Source organism: Gymnogyps californianus, chromosome 1, assembly GCF_018139145.2.
Source record: "Gymnogyps californianus isolate 813 chromosome 1, ASM1813914v2, whole genome shotgun sequence".
NCBI classification, from domain to species: domain Eukaryota; kingdom Metazoa; phylum Chordata; class Aves; order Accipitriformes; family Cathartidae; genus Gymnogyps; species Gymnogyps californianus.
Genome location: NC_059471.1, coordinates 138,532,692 through 138,555,985, shown reverse-complemented (window position 1 = coordinate 138,555,985; position 23,294 = coordinate 138,532,692). Strand labels below are relative to the sequence as shown.

The following is a 23,294-nucleotide window of genomic DNA, read 5'->3' as shown; positions in this document are numbered from 1 at the left end:
CGACTGACTTTCAGTTTCTTTTTTTCCTCCATAAAAAGCACTTGGGAGGTGGAAGTTTTGCTTCCGTAATTAGTGCTTTTTTTGTGTGTCTGCCTGTAACTCACCACTGGCTTAATCAACGCTACTAACACTAACTGCTGCTTCAAGCAGTTCTTGTGTATGATCTCTGTATGTTAGGGTGCGTAATGGTGACATTCTTAACTAAGCTGCAGCTGATAGGTATTCTGATGCTGAAATAAATTTGTGAGTAGAAGACTACAAGTGGATTATAAAATGTGTGTTTTCATAAGACAGGGTGTTCAATGTGAATAGAAATAGCTTGCTATGAAAGGTGACTTTTTCCATACCTTCTTTCTCATGGCAACTTTCAAAATACATTTTGATCAAGTTATACAGTGCCGGCGACAGCAATGCTGCATATTCCTGTGGTAGAGCATACCAGCAGCGTCTTCCAACTTCACCATCTCCATATGTGGTATGCTCTGAATGCCTGCTGAGGTAAGAACAATTCTTTCCTGCTCCCTATTGAACATAGATCCTGCCGTGTTGCTAGGTCAGTGTTTTCTGTTTTGAATTTCTGGGCTTTTTCTTTCCTCTCCCCTAAGCAGTACTTTGAAATCTCCCAGTTTTCGGTATGCATTCCTTTTTCCCTCCAGCAAAGAGAGTCTTCTGTGAATCTCCTTTCTTCCCTAAGTGGTCTGGCAGCTATTTTCAAAAGCTGTCAAGGGTTCCTTTTCCAGAGGACTATATAAAACCATGAGTTATTCAGTGGTTTCTCTTTGCCTCTGCACACACGCTGTGCCACACCCACGGACTCACACTGAATACCCCTTCTGCATTTTGAGCTCCTGGTAACATCAGTGTAAATACCCCTCCTGCATTGCAAGCTCTTAATAGTATCATCACCCTTTGTAGCTCAGGACCCACTTCTTGTTTCTCCGCATAGCCTAGCGGAAGCAGTGCTGATATCGGCTCACCCCAGAGCGGTTTTTAGCTTGTTCAGGCGTTCTTCTGTTTAGCTGTATGATCAGGAGGAAGGCAACGCTGTTAGCAGGCAGCAGCAGCAGACAGCAATGACAACGTTGCCCAGTTGTAGAAGCGGGCATGCGTTGAAGCGGTTCTGCTACTCACAGCGTTGTAAGTCTTCTTTCACTTGAAACATTGAGTTTTAGATTATTCTGTTACGTGTATTTCTGTAAAATTCCAGGTTGCCCAGCATTTTCATCAGTGACAGTGTTTTCAAACAAAAGGGTAAGTTCAGCTTGGGTTTACATACCTGAAACATTCTATGGAGCTAGAGGGGAATTCATTTGTGAGAGAGAAAATTTTGGCCCAAGGGCCTTTATCTCATGAACATCAGCCAGAAGAGATTTCATCAAAGTAAATAGAATAACAGTGTTAGTTTTCCATTTAAAGCTCGAATCCTGTCTGGGATCTCAGATAGAGAAGGGGGAAGGAGGTACCACCTAGATTTCTGATCAGCTCATTACTCTTGTGACAAGTATTTGTGTAAACCTTCACAAGGTGATAGCTCGCTTATAGTGCAGGGATCTATTGATGAGAACAGAGAGCGTTACCATTCTCACTTCAGCAAGCTGCATTTCTCATGACTTTATTCTTAGGGTTTCTCGCCTTCCAAAATACAATAGCAATTAGCTTTTTAATTACTAGTATACCAATGGAACCAAAGTGGATTGCTGCGGGTGTTTGAGAAACAGCCAATTAACTATTTCAGCTTTCTGGATTTACGTAATCTTGTGTCTTTTTGCAGTAGCAGCTTAATGTTGTCATCGTTTCAGTCCAATGCCGCTAAAGGAGTGGCATTGTTAATGGACCTGATATTGTCTACACATGCTGGCAGACAAAAAAGGCTGACTGACAGCTGGAGAACGATGATAAAGGTTGTCTGTTTTAATCCCTCTGCCGTGAACTTCTCTCTCGTGGAATGAGCACAGTTGCAGTTCTGTGAATGTATTAATAAAAAAACGTAGGCAGAATGATGAATGGCCTCTTGTGGTTGCTTGTGTTCACCCTGCATTTTTTTCTGAGTTATGCTCTTTGCATGAAATAAGTCCTATAAACAAAACAAATGTGCCTGTTATTAACACAACTTTGCCTTGGTGTGCCAGAAATACTATCACCAGCTGTAACCTTAAATATCACTGGTTAACATGGATTAAAATGATTGTTACTGTAAAACCTCTTTTTTCCCTGTCTTCATTAGTATATAACTGTTTTCAGACATCAGTGAGAATTTTATAAAGTAGCAATTTCAAGTTAATTAGAAAGGATGGGAAGAAGTGCAGGGATTGTCAAGGATGCTTCTAAGCATAATTTCTTCCACGTATGCCATTTTTCTATTGTGCTTGATTTGAAGCTCTATGTGGAGATGGTAAGAGTAGAGTGGAGGATCAATACTGACGCACTCCAGTTTCTTTTCTGTTTTGGGAGCTGACCCCTAGCCTTCCGAGGAGCATTGGGAGCTTTTGTGGTCACAACTTTATTATAGCAAGGAGCAGGGCAAACTCAGCTAGTAGCGTTTCTCTTGCAGTGATCAGACTACAAGAAAGAATCAAGTGTGGGGCCTATGCTTGGCAGCAATCATTTGTCCTGAGGGTAGCTGACACTTGGAAGCCTGGACCCCTGCAAACTCCTTTTCTGCCCTCCCAAGAAAAATGGAACTTGAGTTGCTTTTCATTAAACAATTAATCTAGGGTTTCAAGCTCTCCTCCTACCTGTATACCAGCTTTTCTTTTCAATTCAAAGTTTTCTTGTAGAGAATTGTCACTTTAGCTCCCTCCTGTAGAGACTGAAATAGTTACCTGTGTCAGAGTATTTCTGATATTCCTGGGGCCACTGAAGGACTGTTTTCACAAACTCATTTTCCTTTGGCTTTGATTGGACTGGGCCTGTTTAGCGTCAGTTTTTGTTTCTCATCTGAAAGGCAGAAACTTCTTAAACTGCTCCAACCTGATCACTTGTAACCGTACACTTAAATGATACAGAAGCTCATAGCTAGCATCGCTAGCATCCTTTTATTTTGCTCCAACGTTTGGATGAAGAATGAATATATAGCATACTTGTTTTTTTGCTTTTATCTTAGCTTTAATAACGCTAATATATTCTGTTATGCTTGTGCTGTTTTCATACACTGAAATTACAGAAATGTTTGCATGGTGAAATCTCATGGGAAGGGATTTTGACTCTGTGGCTATAAAGCAAGTTGTTCCATTGGTAAAGTCCCTACAGTCTGATTTCCTTTGAGTTTGTGATCTTTGCCTTACTCTTCCTTTTCCTTTGCTCAGTAACTGCAGCTGCCCCCCTTTGGACTCCCTGAGCCCTGCTGATGGGTAGGAGACAGCCAGGCTGTGGCTGACCTTCAGGGACGCTTGCAAATTGACTGGTGAGCAAGCACACGTGCCGGCTGGCTGGTGCGCTGCTCCCAGAGTACAAAAAGCGTGATGGAGGTCTCTTTTGCTTTCCCCTGCAAGTGGATAGGTTAGTCCGATCAGCCCTAGATTTGTTAGTTGTCCAAATTGCATTAGCTGTATGACTTCCCTTTCAAATTGAGTTGGAGTTGGCAAAGGGACTCATAAGCTGCTGATGCAGACTGACTGCAAACACAGTTGCATAAGCCCTGGTTCCCCAGCGAACCAGGCTGGTGATAAACAAGTCTGAAAATGAGCTTGTGTGTACCCAAAAGCTTGAGAGATTCTTGGTTCCAGTTCTCCATTTTGGATCAATTTTGACCAGAGTCCATCTAAGAGAGAAGACTTCTCTGTAACCCGAGTGGTTGAAGAGTCTGGAGATTGCTCTGTAAAGCTGAACTCAACAGCTCACTTACACTGGGATTTCAAAATTAACAGCTGTGTTATGTTGGTTGAGGAAAAACCTTTTCCTTCAAGGAGTTTTATACATGTATGGCATGTGATAAATTTCTGAACAGATGAAAAATAGATTATTTTCTCAACTAGCACTTCTGAGAGATTCTGTAAAATACCTGAACTGAGAAAGTGGTTTCTGAAAGCAGTATTAATTAAAACTGAATATGTGAATGGTAAAAGTCTAGTCAGGTGAGCTTGAAACCCTAATACTCTATTTTGATGTCTTTGGCTTGGAAATAGGAGCATTGCCACTCATTTCTTACACAGCCTCTGCCCCTATAATATTTGGAAAACTTTCTCATGTGTTATCAGTTTTAAAGGCCAGATTTTTACCAGCTGAAGTTTGTCTATAAATTAAATGAGAATATAAATTAAATGAGGATTGCAGCCTCTTTACATAAACTCTCCTGCTGCAAGTGTACAGCAGAAGGTTTGGCACTGTGGTGATGTTTCACAGGTGCCTCCTAAGAGATATTTGTGAATAGGATGTCCTAATCTAAGTAATGGTCTATGTTTCTTTTAAGCCAGAGGGTTGTTATTTTAAGTTAAAAGCCTTAGAGAACTAAGTGTGTTTTTAGGGAAACTTAGAAGAAAGTCATCCTGAGAACTAAGGTGAGAATGCTACTGGTCTTGCAATCACAAGGAAATCACAGGGAAAAATGCTGGATGGAAGGAATGAGTTACAGAGAGTGTTCTGTAAAGGGTGAGGAATGCTCTTATTTCTAGATTAGTGTGGCAGGTGGGTAGTTGGGCTCTGCGAGGAGTTTTTCTCTGTACAGATCGTTGTTTCTCCCTTCACCAAGCAGGAGTTTAGCTGGGAAGACTAAAGAGAGGTACCACCTCCCAGGAAACTTTCTGCGTGCTAATGATGAGGTTGCACTGAATTTGCTTCTGCATATGTGCAGTGCGAGCTGGAACTGTGCAAGGTTGGTGGTATTGTATGTCCCGTGCACGCTCTGCTCATACTACAAAAGCCACTGCGATAAGTACATCCTTTACACTCTCACAACTGCGCTAAATCTGTGGAGAGTTTTGGTAGACTGCTGAAAGGTTCATTTTCAATCAAAGACATTCCTCCTGTGTCCTTTCTCAAGCAAAACTTCCACAATGACATAAAATACCAGAAATATAATACTCAAATATATTTTAAAAGTGTTTACTAGTATAAATAGATTTTTTTTTAATGGAGGAAAGAGATAATTATTTCCCTTGAAGACAAAACTCCAAATGCTTTGTTATCTTGATAGGAATATCTCAGGACAGTTGACATGATCAACAAGTGGGAAGCGGTCTTTGAAGACACAACTAGGTAACTTGGCCATCGAAAACATTGTTTGGCTGTCAGAAGCTGGCTAGTAATAGTGTTAGGATATGTGGGTGGCAGCCCCTGTGCAGGGGTGATGAACAGTGGTGTGGAGTGGTAGTAGAAATGCAGTGTGTCTGTCATCACACCCAGGACTGGAGCTCTCGGGTGGGACTTACAGAGGTGCTGTTCTAGGTTCAAGAGCAATTTGTGGAGGGCCACCTTGTGCTGCATCACCGTCCCTTGAAATATTTTGAAATAGCTCTTTATATGTCTATCTGACTGTTTTCTGGCCTGTACTGAAGTGGTGGCTGCCTTCTGCTGGTGTCCTAAGATTATGCATGGTTTAGCTCTGAAAACTTGATGCTTTCTGCCATAGGCTGGTGCTGGCAGCACAGCTCCTGGTATGAGGGCCAAGGGCCACATCCCCAACATCTCTCCTCTTAAGGAAAAAAATATACAACCTCAAGACTTCACTCTGAGAAAGATGCTCTGGATTAATATGAAAGGCCAAGTCAATAACATGGCAAGAGCTGTTTCAGAGTCTGCAGAAGCCTGAACAGCAGATCAGCTCCTGGCAGTGGTGCAAGTTAATAAGAAAATCAGGGCTACTCCTGCTGCATTTACAGCTAACTGGTAAATAATCTGAAGTCTTGCTAACTCTGGATATCACTTAATTGTTTTCCTTCCTGTATTTGGATCAATATGGAGAGGGACTCTGCAGAGTATGTATGGCAGTGGAGACGGTAAATCTCCAGGGCTGAAGAGAAGTGCTGTAGTGCCTTTGGAAATAAGATGGGTAATTACACACATCCGTATGTGGCCTCTGCTGTCTAATTCTACATGGCCTCAAAAAAATGAGTCCTTGATCAGTCCCTCCTCCCCAAACCATGGAAACAAAAGCGTCTCTTGCTTACTTGTACATGCGGTGAAAAAGCTAGTGTCTGGCCGGGCATGAGACGAGGACAAATTAAATTATTTGGTGATGTAATTTCTGCCCCCCGCCCCCCCCATTCCCCTGCAAATGTAGGACCAAATCAAGAGCTGGTCTGAAATGGTTGAGATGCTGGACACAAAGGAATACCTGCTGTCTATGCCACTTCTAAATTTTATCCAGGGACTGGTTTAATGAGAAAACTGAAAGAAGACTTTGTGTGTGTGTTAGCTGTAGTGTAGAATAAATCTATTACATTTATGTAACAATCTTCCAGTAGGTGTGTTATGTTTTACTAGAAGCCAGTTCAAATAAAGAATATGTAATTTATAATGGCCTATTCCACAACACTTGCTAGGTTGAAAAGAGCCAACTAATAAAGATATATTAACTTACAGAATCACTTAGGGGGCTAATAACCCTTCCTTTGAGTGTATGAGTCTGGCTTTAATAAACTTCAGATCTGCTTTTTGTTCTTTTAAACAGGAAGGATCTGATATTGAGAAAGGCTGAGCACTCAGAATTTCAGCTAAAATCGATGGCATGCGTTCAACACCTTGGAAAACCAACTCCTAAATCAACATCAATTAATTCTGAAGTCAAACTGGTTGAGTTGAGGAGACTGAAAAAACTTGGGGGATTCTTAACTGGGCATATGGAAAGTCTTAAGTCCAATTATGGGTGATAGCCACCTTGCTATCACCTCCAGGAGGCTGGCTGAAAAATAGGTTCAAGCGGTGTGTCTCTCTGCTTCTCACTAGTCCCCACCCCTCAACTGGAAATTTTTAAAATATGTTTAACCAAAAATCCAACTTTTTGCTGAAATAAAAATGGGGGACATAATTTGACAATTTGTAATAGTAATTCCCAAGTGCAAGCCACTTAATAGCAAAAGTAAACAGCGATGATGGAATTTCCACTTAACAGGTGTCCGCTTAATGGAAAAAAAATGTTTAATGGCTGGCACTGTGTCATGTTGTTACACAGAAAGCATTTAAGACTAAGGGGTGGATGGGCTGGAGATCCAGGAGTCCTCTCTCCCAGAACTGCTCCTTTGCAGACAGGGTTGAGATGTGTTTGTGAACCAGGAGTTTTTGTTTGCGCAGTGCCAAACCTACCCTAATAACTTCTGCCAGCTTCAGCCCATGTCTGCACACTGGTTTCCTCCTCGCTTACACATGTGCTCACGGACACGCACACATACCCACGCAGGAGCAGTGGTTGGCATCCCAGGCACCTAACCAACCTTTCTGGGGTACAGGTGTGTCTCGAGAGCTATATGAAGCCCCAGGGGCAGTTGCTAGCTATTCTGACATTAAAGTGTGTTTCTTCAAGGTGCCTTTATCTGAGTAGCATTACTTGGTTTAGTCCTAAAGTTTCCTCAACCCTCTGTGTGAGCCAGCACAGGCAGGACGCAGGAACAACCACAAAACCACGGATGAAATGCAAAGAGCAAATTTATTTTCGTTACCTCGCCAACCGGGGGATCCCCGAAGCAGCACCCAGGCAGAGGCACACAAGCAGGGACGCAGGCGCCGCGGAGCTCGGTCCATGCAAGAGGATCATCGAACCTGCTGTTTTCACCTGTATTTCGGGGATTCACGCAGGCGTAGTTTACCCCTGTGCTTTGATCTTTCCCACAGCAGGGCAGGAACCTCAAGCATGTTCGACAGGGTGCCTCTATCACAGGCTTATGTTATCGAAACACAGATGTTCTACTTGTCCAACACACAAGGCTAAATAACAATTAGTGTGATATATGCATTTTTCTACACCTCAGCTGCAGGTCACTTGAGTGGGTTTATAATCCTCCTCACCAATCTTCCGTTATTTTCCCACACCCTCATTAACTTTATTGTTGCATTAGATATATCACTGAAACAATCAGAGGGCAATGAGGAGTTGTGAGGGAGTGCGGAGAGATTTGTTTATATTGATCGGACAAATCCTGCAGCATTTTCCATTTCTTGCTTAGATAACCCATGATCTTCCTCCTGAGTCTCTGGCACCTCTGGGGCCTTGGCAGACCAGGAGGTACCTGGCGGTTGGTGCTATCAAACCCATCCATCACCTGTCTTAAAATGATGGAGGGGGTGGAAAAGATTTCTCCTTACTCTGGGCCCCAGGTCAGCACTTGTCAGTCTCCATCCATTTCATTACAGGTTTCCGAAGTCAACCCTAAGCATGGGGTAGTTGCCATTTCAACTGTCAAGCTGCCCAATATTTTCCATCTTCAGCACTGCTGTAGCATGATGTCTTCAGCTCTCACAGTGGCAGCACCAAACTGCCAGTGGCTTGGTGTCATCTGAAGGGCTGGAGGTGCCAGGACGGCTCAGGCAGCCTTTCCTCAGGCACCTCTCCCAGGAGCACGGTGTTCACCGAGGCATGAGCCTGGTCAGCAGCCACGGCTGATGGGATAAAGGATAGACAGGACTGGCAGGACTTGGGAAAAAGGGAAAGGAAGGAGGTAGGAGTGAGCATGTATGTATGTGCCTGACATATAGGCACATCACCGCTCCTTTCGCTTGTGCTGCGTGGTGAAGGCTGGCTTTTCAGACCGAGGGATCTGTCTGCTAGCTAGCAATTGAAGCAACGGGTTTTGTTTGATTGCTCTGGATAATTTTTTTAACTATACTGAAAGCTGTGTCATATGGAAGTAGAAATCAGGAAGCTTTATCAGTATAACTGCGTAAAGGGACAGCTGCACAGGCAAATTCCTCCAAGTTCAAACGCAGCTTATATTAGTGAGAATGTGTTTTTACCAGTATAGTTTTGGCTAAAAGACGCTATACAAGCAGATTCACGCTTACTCTGATACAACTGTGACTGGGCTTTTACTGATATGGAAAGGTGGTTTAAGAAAGCCAACGTCCAGACTTCACTCATGGTTGCAGGGCCCATTAGGCCTGTGATTTCAGGACAGAACTGCCAACTGTGTCAGCCTGGAGGCATTGTGTCCCTAGCTGTTCTGTCATGGCAGTCCTGGACTTTTCCTGGCCAGCTTGTGTAATTTTACAGCTTCTGGGAGGTGGGGAAACACGATTGAGTTCACAAGAGGAAAGCTGCGCAGAATTCTGTGGTTTCACACGCGCTGGTGTGTTCTTTGGGCTTTGTATGTGAAATGACATCTGGCAGACTGCGGGTCTGCAACATGGCGCTAGCGCCTTAGGGGTGGACTGCCTCTCTCCCTCCCTTCCTATTCAGCAATGGAGCAAGTCTGAAGGCAGCAGCTCCTGCACGTGGTGGCCGCAGCAGTATTTTCCTTCGGGATCCGTAATGGTCTGAGACCGGCTCCTCATCTGCAGGCTGGAAGCTGGCTGTGCACAGGCAACATCCACTGGAACATCTTTGGGGTCTGACTGTACAAGGACTCACCGCCTACAGCGTCTCTGGATACACCTTGACAGGACAGTGGCTGTTATGGTCTGTCCTGTCTGTGATGCCCAGATAACGAGGCTGCCTCATGCACTCCCACTCATGTAGACTTGAAGGAACAACTGTCCTGGGTCCCTCTGGACTCAGACCCAGTGGGAGGTGGGTAACCATGACCCTGTGTTCCTCTGTAACCTCAGGGCTCATTCTGTTCAGTCCTGTTTCTTTAATAAAACTACTAATGAAAAGAGCGACTGTTTGGTTTCGGTCTCGCAACCCAACATTAAAAATAATGTTGCAAAGTTGACTGGCCTGCTTACCCTAAATCTGATTTTACTGTGTCAGAGGTAATTAAGTGGCAAAGAAAAACTAAGCATACGGTGATGTTTCAGGGAGAAACATCCTGCTCGGAACATGAACCACACAGAAAATATTGGTCTTGTCTCATTTTCATGGTCCTCTCTCCTCCCAATTCATGGGAATTTTTGCTAATGGCTTTAATGAGAAATATCAGATCCTTATTTAATGGGGATTTCTGAATTTGTGAAATACATACTGAAAGTGTTCCTACAGTCAGTAAGGGTTCTTACAACCATACTTCATGTGGTAGAGGAGGAGGAAGGAAGTTTTCTACCATACATGCAGGAATATTTCTCAACAAAGGAGTTTCCCCACCCACATTGCCAGCATGAGAGTCTCTTCAGAGGATGTCAGCTTGGGGCTCCAGCACACGTGTGCTTCTGCTCCCTGCTGACGGGAAAGGGAGATACTCAAGCGTGTTCAATACACCCTGTAGTACTTGCTGCTTTTGTTCTATTAACTTTCATTACTGCAGCACTTTCAGGCCCCGGGCACGAACAGGAACCCAGCTATGCCACATTTGCTCTGAAAGCAGAAGAAAAAATAATCCTTCTCTGAGGAGGTTGTGGCTGAGGATGTCGCTTTCAAACATACAGCGGGGAGCTTGAGATTTTGAAATAGGAGTATGCGGAGGGATAGCCGACACCTGCTTACTGTCTTCTATTGCCTAGTTTAACGCCTGGGATCAAAGTGTCCACAACACTTTTAGGATGACTTGAGTGTGAAATGCCTGCTGGTAGTCTGGACTTGAGGATGCTTGGCCATGCCCTGGCTGCTACATTAGAGTGCTCCAAGGAGAGCCTGGTCTGGAGCTGGTTCTGTGCAAGAAATGACTGAGTAGGATGAGACTCTTCAGTATGGAAAAGAAATAACTGAGAGAATACATGATAGATGTTTACAAACCCAAGACTGGCACAGAGGGAGTGGGTGGGGATCAACTATTCACCATCTACTGACTTTGTCAGAGCTAGTTGAGAAGAAAATAGAGAATAGGAAGAAACTGCTTGAGATCCTCAACTGAGAAGAGGTCAAATCCTTGATTCTCAGGCAAAATCCTCTTGAAATCTGCTCAGATGGGGCCTGAGCAAGCAGAGTGGGGCTGCTTGACCCGTCGTTGGGATTTCGTGACTAGGTCCGTTCTGGACCTGCTCCAGATTTACTGAATGGCACCACTTTTTGGCACCTGCCCTGTGAAGGGTGTTAATTTTAGTAGTGACTGCTGGAGACTGGAAGGAGGTGTCAGGAGACCTCTTGGTAGCTTCCCTGCTTCCTACACTCTATCCTCAAGGACCCACTAATGGCTATGGTCAACGATAAGGTACTGGGATGGATGGACCTCTGGTCTGAACCCTGCGGGACTCTCCTGTTGACATTGTAAGAAGACAAAATTGAAACCTTCCCGGGAGAGGGGTCCAAGAGCCTGGGCTGGACCTTACATGTCTCAAGATCACAGGAGCACATTGATCCAGCAGAGTGAGAGGAATTCACCAACTGGATGATAGTGCTGACCTCATTTTGTGGATAAATTGTTATCTCTGTTTTCTGAGGGTGTGCTACAGTACGTCGGGGCAATACTATGGAAATTAAGAAAATACATCAATATTCCACACATAGACTCATTACAGTCCTTATAAATGAGGTTGATAACTGCAAAAACACAAAAAGGCTGTCTGTTTCAAGAAGTATAAATGGTTTTGGGTGGATTTATGCACTTACGCACCATGGCCAAGGTACAGGGATTAAAAGAGCAGTGTTTTTTCTTTCCCTTTTTTCCCGACAGAGAGAGAGGTAAGAACTTTTCTGTTTTGTAAAAAGGTTATGCTCGTGTTCAGGGAGAGCAGTTCCCAAAAGCAGAACGTAACTGAAATCAAATAGACTGGACACATCAAAATCAAGGCATTTAATAAAATAAAACATCTCTTTTTCTTCCCTAAAAGCTGTGTTAAAAATATGTAAAGATACATTGGTTCCAAACTGAGAGAAAGCTCCGTGTTCTGGGGTACCTTGTAATTTTTTAAAGCCGTGAAGCCAGCTAGACCAACATGTTTGGAGGATTGGACTGAATAGGCCAGGCAAGCTTTTTTTCCTTTGCTTCTCTGTTAAAAGCGTCATAGATGGAGTCTTTGGTGACAGTTTTGGCCGGAGCTGGGATATCTGCGATCCCAACGTGATTTTTCTTGGCTATGCTGGAACTGGTGGTGATGGTGTATGCGTTGCTTCTGTAGTATTTCATGGCGGACATGCAACAAGTTTCTTTCATCCCTCTTCTGAAGTTAGCGTTATACACGGAGTAGAGGGTTGGCTTAGAGGCTGAAGAACTGAAAGAGATCCAGGTGATGGCCAGGAAAGCCAAGGAGCTCTTCCTGTAGTCTGTTTCCTGCGGGTGCCACAGCTGTAGGACGTAAAAAGGGAGCCAGGACAGGAGAAACACCGAGTTTAACATTAAGAACATCTTGATGGTTTTCACTTTTGTTCTTGGGACAATATTCATTGTCCTCCTGACAGTCCTGCCATCGGTGCCTATTCTCCAAATGTACTTGATGATCTTCTGGTAGAAGAGGATAATGAGGATGGACGGGATCAAAAACCCCACCAAGAGGTGGATGATACCGTAGGCGGCTCCTTCCCACGAACTGGGGAGAAAAAAGTTGCAGTGGTCGTCGCTGTTGGAGCCGTAGAAGAAGAAAGCCGGTGCTGCAAATACAGCGTCGAAGAGCCAAGAGGCCAGAATCATTTTCTTGGCTTTCTCCCTGGACACTTTGAAGCTCAGGGGGTAGACGATAGTGTAGAATCGATCCACGCATATCGAGAGGAGCACGTATATCTGGACTCCAGGGGTGAGGTACTGTACGTACCTTACCAGCTTGCACGTGACGTTCCCCAGCGCCCACCTGCCGTAGGCAAACTGAAGCAGCACGAAGGGCGCGCTTGCGACACTGATGAGAAGGTCTGCACAAGCCATGGCGACAACAAAATAGTTGGTGGTGGATTGCGTCCTCCTGCTCCTGTGGATCACTAAGCAAACGAGGGAGTTTCCAAGGACGGAAACCAGCCACAACGCTCCCCAAACCAGGCTGGCTGCTGCAGTTTCCCCCGGCCTCAGCTCATACTGCAAGACAGTGTGGTTCCTGCTTGAGCTGAGTGCTATGGGTGCCTCCGTCGTCTCGTAGCCAGCAGGAGGGGTGGAGGTTCTGGGGTAGCTCTTGTTCTGCAGCAGGAGCAATAAGGTAGGGAGAACAAAAGGACCGCTGCTGTTATCCATGCTGCGGGCAAACACGGCCACGTCTTTTGCTCAGGCTGCAGAAAGAGAGAAGAGAAAAGGTCCTGTTTAACAAGCAGGTGTGAAAAACCTACCTTAACCAATGGAAGATAATTTGAAGTGGTATCCGTACTACTTAAAGTAGTCGACTTGAGAGAAACGGTCAGAAATATACGGTGAGACTATGTGGTACAGCAGAGGCCATTAAGTTTCGTGCCGATTTTTATGAGTGGCCTGACTATTTTAGGACAGGCATTTCTGTCCTCTGAGAGATAAAAGTCCCTTTCACAGACAGAGGCTGAGGTGCAGTTTCACCAGTGCTGGTGGCCTGCAAACTGAGTGAGCGGAATACGCCGGGCTGGTCCCAGAAAAGAGCTGTGCTTCCCAGGGTCCGTGCAAGTGGCACAACAGCAGACCAAGAGCGTCCCTGCTCCCTTGACTTGACACAAATCCATCAAGCAGATAGACAAAGGAGGTGCTTCTTATACCGAGAGGTGGCATGGGAAGTAATGGTTTCCACGATAATGCCATCTTCATTGATAGGGACGCTAGCAGCCAAACCCTGCTCCCATCCAATCATTAGTAACGTTGGTGTTAATAGCCCTAATATCCCTGACTCTTTTTGTTTCTGGACGTAATTCTGGAAGGTAAGCGGGGTCTGGATTTGAAGGCAAAGGAAAGACCTGCGGAGTGGCAGGACTGGCACCAAGCTGGGTGCCAGCTCCTCACCGTGAATCTTCCTCAGCCCTTCCACAGTGAGGAAATTTTTGTCACGAGCTGGACGCTGTCTCTCTTAAAGAGTCTATCCTGACCATCAACGCGGTCCCCGCACGTCCTTGCCTCCTCAGTTACCTGCCCATCACCGGCAGCATTTCCCTCTGTCGCCCTGAGAACACGGTGGCACGACAACCCCCCCCCCCAAAACCTGCAGAAGACTTTTTTTATCAACGGCAGAGTTTTGATTGAGAAGGCGGACTGTGGGGAGGAGGTAAATGTCCTCATGCAGCTGAGATGTGGGGGATTTCCAGCAGTGGAGCCTCGGGTTGTGTCGGCTGACCTGTCGCTAGATGCGACCGCCGTCAGCTGTTGAGGATCTCTATGCTCTGGAGAAAACCCGGGGAGAGGGTCGATGTCCTTACCTTGGTCAAGGACCTCCCAAGCAGCAAGTCTGACCCTTCACAGCTCACCCTGTCGAGCCCGGCTGTCGCGCGGAGCCCGTCCTCCGCCGACCTGAAGCTTCTGCAGGTCTGTGGGTGACCCAAGGGGCAACTGAAGGGTTGCCATGAGCAACTGACACCAACACGCAACACGGAACCTCTGCCCACAGCTGTGTGACGGGGAAGCCCTTGCCCAGCTCCGGGAAGGGCCCCAGTCCCTTTGTCTCGGCCTTGGGATGTGCCAAATTTCTGAGCTCAGCAGCCCTGTGTCGACCTGACGTGCGGGTTTGCGGGGTGCGGGGGTTGCCAGATGAGTCCAACCCTGTTCTTTTTAAAGGCGAATGGCTCAGCTTACAGTCCCCCCCTTCTCTTTTCCTTTCAAGTAGGTCCCCTTCTTTGCTCGCCACCCCCTTGCCATCCTTCCCCCTTCTTTCCGTCCCCTGCACAGACATTGCCTTGCCTGGGCACTGGTAACACGTAGCCCTCACGGCTCTGAGGCCGGGTAGCGAACGTCACCAAATGGGTGAGCCCGAGGCAAAAAAAGAGGTTGGAACTGGCTTTAAAGGAGATGAAGGCTCTGTTAGGTGCCAAACAGCTCACTAGTACAGACGGATGGTAGTTGAACTTGGGGCCCTCAGTGTTTGCCTCTCTGAAGCAGCACAGAGCAGTCACGCAAGGTGGACTCTCATTGCTGACTACAACGCCCCCCTAATGCCAACACAATCAAGAATCCGTCTGCTTTTGAGACGGTGTTTGTCACCTGCCTGGACGCTCGAGTGACCTCTGTATTTCTGAGCTAGCACTGCAATACAGCTTCTGGGACCTACCAGTGTTGTAACCTGGTCCTCATGCTAGGAGCAGACCGACATCCCCGACGGAGCAAGCCAAATTTGCCTCCAGAGCAAATGCTTCAAGGTGGTGGAGCCAAGGTACAGCTGCCCGCAAGGTGTAGGTGCCTACCCCGTTGTTCAGCTGGGACGTCGGGCTGGCCCAGCTGCCCTGTCAGCCCAGCATCTCCCACCACCCTGCCCTGCCCCGCAGCCTCGCGCCCCGTGCCAGCGGAGCCGAAGGTCAGCCTCTGCAGGCACAGCGTGTGGGTGCCCGTGTCCCCCACGCACAGGCGCCAGTGCCTGTTTCTCACGAGCACATCACCATCATGGGGCGCAAGGGGGTGCAGAGGAGCCCCTGCCTCTCCCCGCTGTTCCCGACCGGCGTGGCCGGTGACGTTCCCCTTCCCACCAGGACCGAAGCCCCGGCCGGTGCCGTTGGGTTGTTTTGCTCACCGCGCTGGCAGAGAAATAGCGGCAGGAGCCGGCTCCACCTGCAGCCACAGCTCCCTGCCAGCTTATCTCCTCTGGGACGCCTGTTAGGGACCTATTGAAACATGCACCCAGGGAGGATGCCGTCAGGCAGGCGTGTGAGTGCAGGGCTGGTTTTCCTGCTCCTGTTTGGGAAGCCCCACTGTTTGCTGCAGGTGCCCCAGCTGTAGCTCAGAAGAAGGGACTCAGGCCAGGAGACACCCTAAGTTGAAGACGTGAGGAGTCCCTGGGTGCCTGGTACAGCTGTGGCCCCTTTTGATCAGCAGGTCTTCTGCCAGGTGGTGCCCATCCCTGGCTTCTGGGTGGGTGGAGCAGGGTGGGTGTAGAAGCAGGTCGAGAGGAGGCAGGGAGGGCGAGACCAAGGGGAGGACTTTTCTCGGGCGGTTTGGACCACGAGACCTCTGGAGAGGCGCAACGACGAAGATGCAAAAGCCTTCAGTGCTGGCCTGATGCTGACCCTACCGGGGCAGTGGGCGTTTTAGCACGGATGTCAGTGGGCTCAGAGTTAGGCCAGCGTTGCCCACATGTGGACATCTTACCCGTGGGGTCTGAACAAGAAGGAAAACCCCAGTGCAACGGTATTGACAGGGACATAACGAAAGGAAGACTAGGTGGCTTTGGGTGGATTTAGGCACTTACGCACCGTGGCCAAGGTACAGGGATTAAAAAGAGCAGTGTTTTTTCTTTCCCTTTTTTTCCCAACAGAGTGTAAGAACTTTTCTGTTTTGTAAAAAGGTTATGCTCGTGGTTCAGGGAGAGCAGTTCCCAAAAGCAGAACGTAACTGAAATCAAATAGACTGGACGCATCAAAATCAAGGCATTTAATAAAATAAAACATCTCTTTTTCTTCCCTAAAAGCTGTGTTAAAATATGTAAAGATACATTGGTTCAAAACTGAGAGAAAGCTCCGTGTTCTGGGGGTACCTTGTAATTTTTTAAAGCCGTGAAGCCAGCTAGACCAACATGTTTGGAGGATTGGACTGAATAGGCCAGGCAAGCTTTTTTTCCTTTGCTTCTCTGTTAAAAGCGTCATAGATGGAGTCTTTGGTGACAGTTTTGGCCGGAGCTGGGATATCTGCGATCCCAACGTGATTTTTCTTGGCTATGCTGGAACTGGTGGTGATGGTGTATGCGTTGCTTCTGTAGTATTTCATGGCGGACATGCAACAAGTTTCTTTCATCCCTCTTCTGAAGTTAGCGTTATACACGGAGTAGAGGGTTGGCTTAGAGGCTGAAGAACTGAAAGAGATCCAGGTGATGGCCAGGAAAGCCAAGGAGCTCTTCCTGTAGTCTGTTTCCTGCGGGTGCCACAGCTGTAGGACGTAAAAAGGGAGCCAGGACAGGAGAAACACCGAGTTTAACATTAAGAACATCTTGATGGTTTTCACTTTTGTTCTTGGGACAATATTCATTGTCCTCCTGACAGTCCTGCCATCGGTGCCTATTCTCCAAATGTACTTGATGATCTTCTGGTAGAAGAGGATAATGAGGATGGACGGGATCAAAAACCCCACCAAGAGGTGGATGATACCGTAGGCGGCTCCTTCCCAAGAACTGGGGAGAAAAAAGTTGCAGTGGTCGTCGCTGTTGGAGCCGTAGAAGAAGAAAGCCGGTGATGCAAATACAGCGTCGAAGAGCCAAGAGGCCAGAATCATTTTCTTGGCTTTCTCCCTGGACACTTTGAAGCTCAGGGGGTAGACGATAGTGTAGAATCGATCCACGCATATCGAGAGGAGCACGTATATCTGGACTCCAGGGGTGAGGTACTGTACGTACCTTACCAGCTTGCACGTGACGTTCCCCAGCGCCCACCTGCCGTAGGCAAACTGAAGCAGCACGAAGGGCGCGCTTGCGACACTGATGAGAAGGTCTGCACAAGCCATGGCGACAACAAAATAGTTGGTGGTGGATTGCGTCCTCCTGCTCCTGTGGATCACTAAGCAAACGAGGGAGTTTCCGAGGACGGAAACCAGCCACAACGCTCCCCAAACCAGGCTGGCTGCTGCAGTTTCCCCCGGCCTCAGCTCATACTGCAAGACAGTGTGGTTCCTGCTTGAGCTGAGTGCTATGGGTGCCTCCGTCGTCTCGTAGCCAGCAGGAGGGGTGGAGGTTCTGGGGTAGCTCTTGTTCTGCAGCAGGAGCAATAAGGTAGGGAGAACAAAAGGACCGCTGCTGTTATCCATGCTGCGGGCAAACACGGCCACGTCTTTTGCTCAGGCTGCAGAAAGAGAGAAGAGAAAAGGTCCTGTTTAACAAGCAGGTGTGAAAAACCTACCTTAACCAATGGAAGATAATTTGAAGTGGTATCCGTACTACTTAAAGTAGTCGACTTGAGAGAAACGGTCAGAAATATACGGTGAGACTATGTGGTACAGCAGAGGCCATTAAGTTTCGTGCCGATTTTTATGAGTGGCCTGACTATTTTAGGACAGGCATTTCTGTCCTCTGAGAGATAAAAGTCCCTTTCACAGACAGAGGCTGAGGTGCAGTTTCACCAGTGCTGGTGGCCTGCAAACTGAGTGAGCGGAATACGCCGGGCTGGTCCCAGAAAAGAGCTGTGCTTCCCAGGGTCCGTGCAAGTGGCACAACAGCAGACCAAGAGCGTCCCTGCTCCCTTGACTTGACACAAATCCATCAAGCAGATAGACAAAGGAGGTGCTTCTTATACCGAGAGGTGGCATGGGAAGTAATGGTTTCCACGATAATGCCATCTTCATTGATAGGGACGCTAGCAGCCAAACCCTGCTCCCACCAATCATTAGTAACGTTGGTGTTAATAGCCCTAATATCCCTGACTCTTTTTGTTTCTGGACGTAATTCTGGAAGGTAAGCGGGGTCTGGATTTGAAGGCAAAGGAAAGACCTGCAGAGTGGCAGGACTGGCACCAAGCTGGGTGCCAGCTCCTCACCGTGAATCTTCCTCAGCCCTTCCACAGTGAGGAAATTTTTGTCACGAGCTGGACGCTGTCTCTCTTAAAGAGTCTATCCTGACCATCAACGCGGTCCCCGCACGTCCTTGCCTCCTCAGTTACCTGCCCCATCACCGGCAGCATTTCCCTCTGTCGCCCTGAGAACACGGTGGCACGACAACCCCCCCCCCAAAACCTGCAGAAGACTTTTTTTATCAACGGCAGAGTTTTGATTGAGAAGGCGGACTGTGGGGGAGGAGGTAAATGTCCTCATGCAGCTGAGATGTGGGGGGATTTCCAGCAGTGGAGCCTCGGGTTGTGTCGGCTGACCTGTCGCTAGATGCGACTGCCGTCAGCTGTTGAGGATCTCTATGCTCTGGAGAAAACCCGGGAGAGGGTCGATGTCCTTACCTTGGTCAAGGACCTCCCAAGCAGCAAGTCTGACCCTTCACAGCTCACCCTGTCGAGCCCGGCTGTCGCGCGGAGCCCGTCCTCCGCCGACCTGAAGCTTCTGCAGGTCTGTGGGTGACCCAAGGGGCAACTGAAGGGTTGCCATGAGCAACTGACACCAACACGCAACACGGAACCTCTGCCCACAGCTGTGTGACGGGGAAGCCCTTGCCCAGCTCCGGGAAGGGCCCCAGTCCCTTTGTCTCGGCCTTGGGATGTGCCAAATTTCTGAGCTCAGCAGCCCTGTGTCGACCTGACGTGCGGGTTTGCGGGGGTGCGGGGGTTGCCAGATGAGTCCAACCCCTGTTCTTTTTAAAGGCGAACGGCTCAGCTTACAGTCCCCCCCTTTCTCTTTTCCTTTCAAGTAGGTCCCCTTCTTTGCTCGCCACCCCCTTGCCATCCTTCCCCCTTCTTTCCGTCCCCTGCACAGACATTGCCTTGCCTGGGCACTGGTAACACGTAGCCCTCACGGCTCTGAGGCCGGGTAGCGAACGTCACCAAATGGGTGAGCCCGAGGCAAAAAAAGAGGTTGGAACTGGCTTTAAAGGAGATGAAGGCTCTGTTAGGTGCCAAACAGCTCACTAGTACAGACGGATGGTAGTTGAACTTGGGGGCCCTCAGTGTTTGCCTCTCTGAAGCGGCACAGAGCAGTCACGCAAGGTGGACTCTCATTGCTGACTACAACGCCCCCCTAATGCCAACACAATCAAGAATCCGTCTGCTTTTGAGACGGTGTTTGTCACCTGCCTGGACGCTCGAGTGACCTCTGTATTTCTGAGCTAGCACTGCAATACAGCTTCTGGGACCTACCAGTGTTGTAACCTCGTCCTCATGCTAGGAGCAGACCGACATCCCCGACGGAGCAAGCCAAATTTGCCTCCAGAGCAAATGCTTCAAGGTGGTGGAGCCAAGGTACACCTGCCCGCAAGGTGTAGGTGCCTACCCCGTTGTTCAGCTGGGACGTCGGGCTGGCCCAGCTGCCCTGTCAGCCCAGCATCTCCCACCACCCTGCCCTGCCCCGCAGCCTCGCGCCCCGTGCCAGCGGAGCCGAAGGTCAGCCTCTGCAGGCACAGCGTGTGGGTGCCCGTGTCCCCCACGCACAGGCGCCAGTGCCCGTTTCTCACGAGCACATCACCATCATGGGGCGCAAGGGGGTGCAGAGGAGCCCCTGCCTCTCCCCGCTGTTCCCCGACCGGCGTGGCCGGTGCCGTTCCCCTTCCCACCAGGACCGAAGCCCCGGCCGGTGCCGTTGGGTTGTTTGCTCACCGCGCTGGCAGAGAAATAGCGGCAGGAGCCGGCTCCACCTGCAGCCACAGCTCCCTGCCAGCTTATCTCCTCTGGGACGCCTGTTAGGGACCTATTGAAACATGCACCCAGGGAGGATGCCGTCAGGCAGGCGTGTGAGTGCAGGGCTGGTTTTCCTGCTCCTGTTTGGGAAGCCCCACTGTTTGCTGCAGGTGCCCCAGCTGTAGCTCAGAAGAAGGGACTCAGGCCAGGAGACACCCTAAGTTGAAGACGTGAGGAGTCCCTGGGTGCCTGGTACAGCTGTGGCCCCTTTTGATCAGCAGGTCTTCTGCCAGGTGGTGCCCATCCCTGGCTTCTGGGTGGGTGGAGCAGGGTGGGTGTAGAAGCAGGTCGAGAGGAGGCAGGGAGGGCGAGACCAAGGGGAGGACTTTTCTCGGGCGGTTTGGACCACGAGACCTCTGGAGAGGCGCAACGACGAAGATGCAAAAGCCTTCAGTGCTGGCCTGATGCTGACCCTACCGGGGCAGTGGGCGTTTTAGCACGGATGTCAGTGGGCTCAGAGTTAGGCCAGCGTTGCCCACATGTGGACATCTTACCCGTGGGGTCTGAACAAGAAGGAAAACCCCAGTGCAACGGTATTGACAGGGACATAACGAAAGGAAGACTAGGTGGCTTTGGGTGGATTTAGGCACTTACGCACCGTGGCCAAGGTACAGGGATTAAAAAGAGCAGTGTTTTTTCTTTCCCTTTTTTCCCGACAGAGTGTAAGAACTTTTCTGTTTTGTAAAAAGGTTATGCTCGTGGTTCAGGGAGAGCAGTTCCCAAAAGCAGAACGTAACTGAAATCAAATAGACTGGACGCATCAAAATCAAGGCATTTAATAAAATAAAACATCTCTTTTTCTTCCCTAAAAGCTGTGTTAAAAATATGTAAAGATACATTGGTTCAAAACTGAGAGAAAGCTCCGTGTTCTGGGGGTACCTTGTAATTTTTTAAACGCCGTGAAGCCAGCTAGACGAACGTGTTTGGAGGATTGGACTGAATAGGCCAGGCAAGCTTTTTTTCCTTTGCTTCTCTGTTAAAAGCGTCATAGATGGAGTCTTTGGTGACAGTTTTGGCCGGAGCTGGATATCTGCGATCCCAACGTGATTTTTCTTGGCTATGCTGGAACTGGTGGTGATGGTGTATGCGTTGCTTCTGTAGTATTTCATGGCGGACATGCAACAAGTTTCTTTCATCCCTCTTCTGAAGTTAGCGTTATACACGGAGTAGAGGGTTGGCTTAGAGGCTGAAGAACTGAAAGAGATCCAGGTGATGGCCAGGAAAGCCAAGGAGCTCTTCCTGTAGTCTGTTTCCTGCGGGTGCCACAGCTGTAGGACGTAAAAAGGGAGCCAGGACAGGAGAAACACCGAGTTTAACATTAAGAACATCTTGATGGTTTTCACTTTTGTTCTTGGGACAATATTCATTGTCCTCCTGACAGTCCTGCCATCGGTGCCTATTCTCCAAATGTACTTGATGATCTTCTGGTAGAAGAGGATAATGAGGATGGACGGGATCAAAAACCCCACCAAGAGGTGGATGATACCGTAGGCGGCTCCTTCCCACGAACTGGGGAGAAAAAAGTTGCAGTGGTCGTCGCTGTTGGAGCCGTAGAAGAAGAAAGCCGGTGCTGCAAATACAGCGTCGAAGAGCCAAGAGGCCAGAATCATTTTCTTGGCTTTCTCCCTGGACACTTTGAAGCTCAGGGGGTAGACGATAGTGTAGAATCGATCCACGCATATCGAGAGGAGCACGTATATCTGGACTCCAGGGGTGAGGTACTGTACGTACCTTACCAGCTTGCACGTGACGTTCCCCAGCGCCCACCTGCCGTAGGCAAACTGAAGCAGCACGAAGGGCGCGCTTGCGACACTGATGAGAAGGTCTGCACAAGCCATGGCGACAACAAAATAGTTGGTGGTGGATTGCGTCCTCCTGCTCCTGTGGATCACTAAGCAAACGAGGGAGTTTCCGAGGACGGAAACCAGCCACAACGCTCCCCAAACCAGGCTGGCTGCTGCAGTTTCCCCCGGCCTCAGCTCATACTGCAAGACAGTGTGGTTCCTGCTTGAGCTGAGTGCTATGGGTGCCTCCGTCGTCTCGTAGCCAGCAGGAGGGGTGGAGGTTCTGGGGTAGCTCTTGTTCTGCAGCAGGAGCAATAAGGTAGGGAGAACAAAAGGACCGCTGCTGTTATCCATGCTGCGGGCAAACACGGCCACGTCTTTTGCTCAGGCTGCAGAAAGAGAGAAGAGAAAAGGTCCTGTTTAACAAGCAGGTGTGAAAAACCTACCTTAACCAATGGAAGATAATTTGAAGTGGTATCCGTACTACTTAAAGTAGTCGACTTGAGAGAAACGGTCAGAAATATACGGTGAGACTATGTGGTACAGCAGAGGCCATTAAGTTTCGTGCCGATTTTTATGAGTGGCCTGACTATTTTAGGACAGGCATTTCTGTCCTCTGAGAGATAAAAGTCCCTTTCACAGACAGAGGCTGAGGTGCAGTTTCACCAGTGCTGGTGGCCTGCAAACTGAGTGAGCGGAATACGCCGGGCTGGTCCCAGAAAAGAGCTGTGCTTCCCAGGGTCCGTGCAAGTGGCACAACAGCAGACCAAGAGCGTCCCTGCTCCCTTGACTTGACACAAATCCATCAAGCAGATAGACAAAGGAGGTGCTTCTTATACCGAGAGGTGGCATGGGAAGTAATGGTTTCCACGATAATGCCATCTTCATTGATAGGGACGCTAGCAGCCAAACCCTGCTCCCATCCCAATCATTAGTAACGTTGGTGTTAATAGCCCTAATATCCCTGACTCTTTTTGTTTCTGGACGTAATTCTGGAAGGTAAGCGGGGTCTGGATTTGAAGGCAAAGGAAAGACCTGCGGAGTGGCAGGACTGGCACCAAGCTGGGTGCCAGCTCCTCACCGTGAATCTTCCTCAGCCCTTCCACAGTGAGGAAATTTTTGTCACGAGCTGGACGCTGTCTCTCTTAAAGAGTCTATCCTGACCATCAACGCGGTCCCCGCACGTCCTTGCCTCCTCAGTTACCTGCCCCATCACC

The 23,294-nt window shown here is 48.5% G+C and overlaps 3 protein-coding genes across 3 annotated transcripts; all 3 read right to left on the bottom strand.

Moving 5' to 3' along the window:
- Positions 1 to 11,885: 11,885 nt before the first annotated feature.
- Positions 11,886 to 13,124, bottom strand: LOC127029140 (probable G-protein coupled receptor 19). The gene has a single exon (XM_050914781.1). The coding sequence runs from the start codon at positions 13,113 to 13,115 to the stop codon at positions 11,886 to 11,888; it is 1,230 nt and encodes a 409-aa protein (XP_050770738.1). The 5' UTR covers positions 13,116 to 13,124.
- A 3,417-nt stretch (positions 13,125 to 16,541) lies between these two features.
- On the bottom strand, positions 16,542 to 17,780 carry LOC127029150 (probable G-protein coupled receptor 19). Its single transcript, XM_050914791.1, has one exon. The coding sequence runs from the start codon at positions 17,769 to 17,771 to the stop codon at positions 16,542 to 16,544; it is 1,230 nt and encodes a 409-aa protein (XP_050770748.1). The 5' UTR covers positions 17,772 to 17,780.
- A 3,422-nt stretch (positions 17,781 to 21,202) lies between these two features.
- On the bottom strand, positions 21,203 to 22,440 carry GPR19 (G protein-coupled receptor 19). Its single transcript, XM_050914745.1, is given in 2 exon segments — positions 21,203 to 21,321; positions 21,324 to 22,440. Coding segments are annotated over 2 exon segments (1,227 nt in total). The 5' UTR covers positions 22,432 to 22,440.
- Positions 22,441 to 23,294: the final 854 nt, after the last annotated feature.